Below are 7509 nucleotides of genomic sequence, written 5' to 3'. Positions count from 1 at the left end.
ACACACACACACACACACACACACACACACAGACACACACACGCCAAATTAAACAATAATGATATTTGTTGAGATTTTTCACTGTGAACCAAAGTTTTTGGACCAAACTAATCAGACTTGTACTTTACTCTCTCCTACCTGATGATGCAGCACTGGTCGCGGTTGTTCCTCTGCATGTTGAAGTAACAGTTGTCAGCGATGGCAAAGATGTGAGGCGGCATCTCTCCAATCTTCTTGTTGGTGTAGAGGCGGATCTGGTCGGCGGTGTAGATGGGCAGCAGCTGATACGGGTTGACGGCCACCAGGATGGAGCCGGTGTATGTCTGCACGTGGAGGAGGGACAATGAAGCCAAGTCCAATTATTTCAAACTGAAGCTGCTGTTAAACTATAATTCTGAGCTAGTTTGAAGGTTTCTATGCCAGTGATGTGTGAGACTGGACAGCAGGGTGGTGGAGGGCCTGGTGGAGGGTAGGCGACGTGACGTACAGGCCTCGGAGCTCAGATGTTGGAGGATGACAATGAGAAGGTATCAGAGTTCGCCACGGGAGAACAGACGGCCATGTTGGAAATAAATCAACATGCACTCAGGCTGCAGAGATGAGCTCCGTCACTGCTGAGCCCGAGTCAGTCGCACTCAGAGAGTTTTATACACGAGACACATCCATGATTTCTTTTCAGTTTCAGGATTATCAGACATTTAAAACGTGCAGAATTCATGCAGGTTAAAGATTCAGCTCAATCCTGCAGATTTCGGTTTTTGAGGCCATGCAGCTGTTGCATTAACGAACATGAGCTCTAGATACATCATGCATTATTTTCCAGGTGAGGTCGGATCCCTCTCCAGTCATGCTCGACGTCCAGGAGCTGACTTACCCTGCCACCACAGTTTGTCTTCAGAGGAGACAGGAAGGAGGAAGAAAGTGTCACATTAAGAGAGAATAAAGAAGCGAGAGACTGAGATGAGAGAGGAAAAGTAAGTCTGAGAAATCTGTCAGAGACGGTCATTAAAGTTTTGAGTTTAAAAAGTTCAAATTCTCCTTAAAGGGGTCAAACAATATGTTTTTAATTAATGTTTGTATCCTTAAAGCCACCGTATCACCGTGTTTGTATTAATGCTGTATGATTTCAACATCATGATGTTTATCTTAATAAAACACGGCTGTAAATGCAGAGCCCAGTGCATTCTGGGTGTAGTAACACACACTCACATATATGAGTTTTTCTCTGTATCTGATGAGCAGGTTCCGCAGAATTCCAGCTTCGTTGAGGTCTCCCAGCCGGATCATGTCCTCCACCCCGTGGATGGAGGTGGGATGCATTGGCTTAATGTTGGTGGCATTCTGGGGGGAGATCCAGTGCTCCTGAAGGGTTGTAGAGGAAAATAAACAGAGGCACACTCGTTCTCCATTACAGCAAAAAACACAAACGCTTCATCATCCCAACATCTTGAAATGTGGACTTTTGAGGCCGGGTGAACAGTTCTGGATCTGGCTCCTGTAATTTTCAATTTTTAAAGCCTCACTTTGGGGCTCAAAGATATTTCAGCATGCAAAAGACTGGGATCGCACCACCGTCCTTTTGGTTCAAGGACAACCCACTCTACCTCCTGAACCACGGCCACACCAAATGTCAGAACCGAGGGCAACCAGCATGTCATCATGATATCTGTTGTCAGCTCTCTGGGGGAACACCGGAGAGACCTCGCTGCTGAATTCAACACTGTGGTCCACAGAGCTGGACCGTGTTCAAGCCATCGTACCGGAACACGTGCAGAACATCGCTTTGTTTGGATCCAACACTTAATTACTGGACACATGCACGCCTGCCTGCTCTGGGAGCATCTGGGGCTACACTGACAGAAAGCACCGATCAGCTCCTGGACACTGTCGTTAAATAAAGTTTGTGCAGTTATTTTGAAATGTTGTGTTTTTCAGTTACAGGTCAAATGTTTCGTTACTTACATTCCCCTCATCGTCCAGCACCTGGATCTGTCCTGAGTCACAGAGTTTGACCACCGCACCGATCGGTACCTCGAACTCTCGACCGCTCTTCAAGTCCAACCAGACATAGTCGCCCTAAATTTAAAAAAAAGGAATCAAGGATCAAGTTTAGGTTTAAAATAATGAATTTAAAGAAGAATAAGAAGAAGTGTAGTTTTAAATCAGTGTCAGAATGACGACAATCAGCAGCATCACTTGAGAATTCAGATTCAGAGGGGAAAGGTTTAAAGTTTAACCATTTTTATTTAATTATAATCCATGTCACTGCATCTTCACCCGGCTTAATGCGGTCTGTACATGTGTGAACCTATTTAACTGTCTCTGCACTGTGTTGACCTTTACCTCCGTTACTGTGCTTATTGGAGCATCAACACTCAGCAGGGCATGTAAATCAATACTGGCTTTTAAATAAATGGTGCAGTGTGAAATTAACCCGGGGTCATCAGACTCTTCCTGTGTGGACCGGAAACTTCTGGAAAGAAGACAAAGCTAAACAACGAGCACCAGGAATTTGTCAATGTGAACAGGGAGGACATCTGAGAGGAAGGTTGGTGCATTAAAATGTATTTAACAATGGACGTAGACTCCAGCGCCCGGAAAGTGAAGTGAAACCTGTATTCTATGAAATTACCAGTAGAGGGCACTGGTTTAAAAGAATTTTGATTGAAGTGAAATTGACTCTGATCTTCACTTGATTTATGACGTCAGTAAACCTTTTCCTAAGGAGCTCCTCCCCCACTCCTCCCCCACTCCTCCACACACGGTTACTTCTGGTTTCAGGAAACCAAGATGGCTCCGGACCAAATGTCGGAGCGGAGGCTTCAAAACTGCAGCTCACAAAGCAAAGAAGTCTCCAAACTTATTCTGGAACAAGTTCACGATGTTTCCTTAACTTTAACCAAATCAATCAAATATTATTTGTATGATCCATATTCACAAACCACAATTTGCCTCATCGACAACAGCGAGGACAACTCTCTCTCTCTTTCACACACACATACACACACAGTATTTAACGTATGAAACACACACACATGTTTTACGTCACTGAGTTCAGACACATAATTATGACTCATGAAACACACACACACACACACAGTGTTGCAGCGTACCGGCAGCAGTGTGCTCTGTTTGGTTGCAGTGTTGACGTTGCGTACCAGAGCCCATTTGGCCTGATCCTTCTCATACAGCTCCACATAGTCCCGACGCCGGTACATCTTCACGTTCACAGACTCACACGTCTGATTTCACTCTGACGCGAATCAAATATCCACAGCTACAGGTGGAAACATGTGAGATCTGATGTTTGTATTATTTCCTCTGTGTCGTCACACGTGTGCACAGTTTCCACAAATCCATGAATAATATGGAACTAGGTCTCATCTGTCATTGAAAGAACTGAAATGTTAAAAAATCTTCATGGTTCATCACAGGTTCAAGTCCAGCAGATCAGTCACGTGTAACCCGTTTCTCTTCCCTGGGTTCATCGAGAAAAAAAACAGACATTCCCTTTACAAGAGATGTGAAGAGGAGCCGGTCTGATCTCAGACTCAGTGTCACACAGAAGAGCCTCCTGCTCTGGGACCTTCTCTGCGAGTCCTCGAGTCTGAAAAAGTGTCTGATGAAATCCAGCCTCTCAGTTCAGGTCAGTTTCTGTAGTAACAGTTCCTCCTGCTCTCTCTCTCTGTCTCTCTCTCTCTCTCTCTCTCCCTCTCTCTCTCTCTCTCTCTCTCTCTCTCTCTCTCTCCCTCTCTCTCCGTCTCTCTCTCTGTTACACTCACAGTTTGTTAACACAACCTCCCCTGTCGCCCATGGCAACAAGATGTCACTTCCTCCTCGCTGTGTCCCGGGGTGTTGGATTTCTGTTTCTGATTTCTGTTTCAGATAAATATCGCTGGACAGACTTCTGCAGGTGATGCAGGATGAATCATGTTTCCTCTCTGAGGAACACAGAGGCTAATATGACTAAAAGAAAAACTGTTTAACACAATGAATCATGGAAGTGGTTAATCCTCTGTGGACCATGCACATGTCACAACCCCTTCAAACTCAATGCCAGGTCCTGATCTGATGCCTCGATCGGCAGGACGACGTCGACACTTCCACTGTCTTCAGTTCAAACGACTTGTTGTGACAGAGGAAGAAGATCCAACCTTGGTGAGCGTCTGACCCACAGACTGTAAATAAAGTTGGACGACATGACAGCCCCCCAAAAGTGAAGCCAAAGCTTCCCGATCGCCCCCTGGTGGCTGGCTCCAGTATAGATCATACTCCGTGTTAGTGTATGTGGCATAGACCACTAAAAGTCAACCACCATGTAGAATAAGTTGTTTCCTGACATCTGAGGTTCGTATCACACTGATGAGTTCATGTTTCTGTTATTTTTGGATTTAATTAGTTATTTGATGCATTGATAACGTGGTGAAACATCCTGATTGACAGCTGAGACTGACGGCGTGCAGCAACAGGACCTTCACTCGTGAGGTTTCACCATTTCCATCATCCATCATCATCCGTCTTAGTTATCAGGCCGCTGTTAACATTTAGCTGAATGTAGTTTGAGATGTGAGCTGGTGACTTCTGGTTGTGTGTGTGTGTGTGTGAGATAACTTGTGTTTGAGTGTGTGTTGCATATTGTATATGTCAGGTTAATTAAGTAAATTCTCCGTCTGGCAAACTGAGCCTGAACATTACACCACCAAGCACCTGTCACCACACACACACACACACACACACACACACACACACGGTGGCAAACTATCAGAAGCCACATGTTGAATAATTCAAATTTCAGAGGATCTGTTTGGTGTCTTTCTTTTTGTCTCCTCTTTTCTTTGCGTGCGCACTCTTTCTTTTTCTTCATCTTTTCAACTTATCATCCAAAAACAATTTTTCTTAAACTCCTCTTTATTCAGAGGAGAGTGACAAGACAACACGTTCAGGACAGAGTTCAGGAGGAGATCTCCTGGTGATAAAAAGTCAAACATGTAAAAACTGTTCAGCAGCCACAGTACAAACAACTAGAGGGTCCCTCGGAGAGCGCACACCTCCGCCAGCAGTTCACTTCATCCATATTTGAATTTGTTTTCATTCCACTCATCAAGATCCACGAATTAAAGTTAAAGAAAGTGATAAAAACCAACCCCGGGCCTCTGACACAGATCCACTACAAAACTCCACGCGTTCTTCTGACTCATCCACCAAGTTTCATGGAAATCTTCTGAACTTTTGTGAGTAATCCTGCAAACTAACAGACGAATATATAAACTCCTTGTCTGAGGTAATAACTGTTCTCTGATGCTGACTCAGTGACAAACCTTCATGGTGCCTTGATACTCTCCCAGAGACCAGTCACCACGATGTATTACAGGCTGCAGCTACAACAGGCCCAGCCACCCCCCAGCAGACAGGACTGCGTTACAACAAACAGAGCGAAGGTGAAAGTTGACCAAACGTATAAAAGTGAGAAATCAACCCCAGCGCTCAGTGACCCTGGGGCTCCACAGATCAAGGACCACATCCTCCGTGGGTCCTCTGTCGGTGCCCACTGGGTCCATTTGCTCCGAGAAAGGCCTAGAGGAGACCAACAGCACCGCCCTAGAATGGTATCTGGCACTGGTGTGATAGGATATTACCCATAATGCAGTTCTGCAATGTATGACGTCACCAGATTCAAAGCGAATGAGCAGCTTTTAAGCCTTTAAAGCATGAGTGTGAGTCCAGGAGTCAGAGAGAGAGAGAGCGACTGAGCAGAAAGTGGTTGAACTGTGTTTTTTAAGGCTTTTTACGGACGTCATTTAAAGATCGATGAAGCCGATGAAGCCCTCGAGGCCAAACAACCAGACACCAAAGACAAATGCAGACGGTCGTGGTCTAATTCATGTTCATGACCCACAAATCCACCCAATAGTGTGGCTCGTTTTCAGCCCCATGGAGTGTTACTGTTCCATCTTCTACTTTATATCACAACACTAGTCACAAAACTCAGCTCTTAAATCTGCTTTTAAAACCGTGGCCATAAACGATCCATCTGAGAGCCACCAGGGACCGACACTGTCTTATTAAATATAAAATGTTATGTCTTCCATGCAAAAGCTGCCATTTTATAGAAATAGCTTCAGCAACATTGCAGCCAAGATTTAAATGGAAATCAGACTTTATACATTTGAATGCATGATTTCTGCTGAACATCTAATACACAGGACAGATTCACCACAGCTGCTCCTCCACACTGAGGACAACCGTGACTGAGACGTCGGTGTAGAGTGTGTGTCAGCTGTGATGTCATGTCCACGCAGCCTGTGGTGGACCGGTGTGTGTCCTCATCATCTCTCTGGTCAGGTTAATAATTCAGGCCAGACATGAGCCAAGGATTCACTTACGGCAGCGAGTGTCCCTCCTGTGTGGGGAGGTAACAAACCGCTCAGAGGACAGATGGGAAACAGCCCTTGGTTCTCGGCCGTGGTTGAAAGTCAAAAACGACCCCATCAGCAGCATATCTTCTCCATCCTTCTCCTCAACACCCTGTCGTCTATTATCCAATAAATACATTGAAAATTCCCCCAAAGCTGATTGAGATAAGTGAGAAAAAAATAATCTCTCATTGGTGGAGCTTGATGTTACCATGAAAATATTAACTACAACCACGAGAATCATGTCGTGTTCATGGTCACGCTTCATCGTGAAGCTGATAAAATCTTTTTATGAGGATTTTCTGAAACACTAATGAGAAAAGGTATTTCCAGAACCAGAGCTGATCCAATGTGTCGCCTCTTTGAGTTCACACGTTGGTAGAAACAGTAGAGAACATTGTCACAGTAAAAATATCACAGCTGCTTTAAAAATACTTTCTGTCATATCAGGAAGTGATTATCAATTATCCTTCGTCATGACACCGCATTGTTTGATTATTACTTTAGACATGATTGTGTATTTACTAAATGTTTGTTATTTGTGTATTAAATGTGTGTTTTTTCCAGTTAAGTGTGTATCGGCTCGCTCCATGTCATAACTGCAGTATCTTGTTACCCTCAGTGTGTAAAAGGTTTACTACAAGTAACACAAGCCGTCTCCAGGGTGTAAGAGGACGCTGCAGAGCTCGGCTGATCACTGCACAGTGTCTGCAGGTACGAGTCTGCTCCCTGCTGGTCTTCATGAAACTCTCTGAAATCCTGTTTCTCTGCACAGACACTTTTTATCAAACACTTTGTTCCTGTGAGAATTAACGACATTTGTTGAGAATAATCCAATTAAATAGTGTTTAGAGGCAGAAGACATTTATTAAGAAGCCGTATGATTGATAAAGACACATAGAGCTCAACTCATTTGCATTTAGAGAGATAATTTAGACAAGTCAAAGGTCAGTGGTTGAGATATAGAGACAAACTAACCAGGCTGAATAAAGAGGTTCATAAAAACAGAGAGAGAGAGAGAGAGAGAGAGAGAGAGAGACTCGTTTCTGCTTCAGTGAACAGATAAATGAACACTTTGTCTTTATTCTAGCTCCAG

General features: G+C 44.3%; 1 protein-coding gene across 11 annotated transcripts in view; it reads right to left on the bottom strand.

Annotated features, from left to right (window-relative positions):
• The window catches only part of myo7aa (myosin VIIAa), a 31583-nt gene that overhangs the window by 19143 nt on the left and 4931 nt on the right, over window positions 1-7509 (bottom strand). For 4 of the 11 annotated variants that reach the window (XM_069533802.1, XM_069533808.1, XM_069533804.1 and 1 more), the window contains 4 exons: window positions 1963-2076; window positions 1210-1362; window positions 875-892; window positions 139-323 (listed from right to left, as the gene is read on the bottom strand). In XM_069533802.1, the coding sequence (XP_069389903.1) occupies window positions 139-323; window positions 875-892; window positions 1210-1362; window positions 1963-2076 (470 nt within the window). Of the gene's footprint in view, window positions 1-138; window positions 324-874; window positions 893-1209; window positions 1363-1962; window positions 2077-3113; window positions 3691-7509 lie in introns of those variants that run through there. The other 7 variants (XM_069533803.1, XM_069533810.1, XM_069533805.1 and 4 more) reach the window with 4 other exon arrangements.

The sequence above is a fragment of the Paralichthys olivaceus genome, chromosome 11, assembly GCF_024713975.1.
Source record: "Paralichthys olivaceus isolate ysfri-2021 chromosome 11, ASM2471397v2, whole genome shotgun sequence".
Taxonomy (NCBI): domain Eukaryota; kingdom Metazoa; phylum Chordata; class Actinopteri; order Pleuronectiformes; family Paralichthyidae; genus Paralichthys; species Paralichthys olivaceus.
This window is presented reverse-complemented; position numbering and strand designations above follow the sequence as displayed.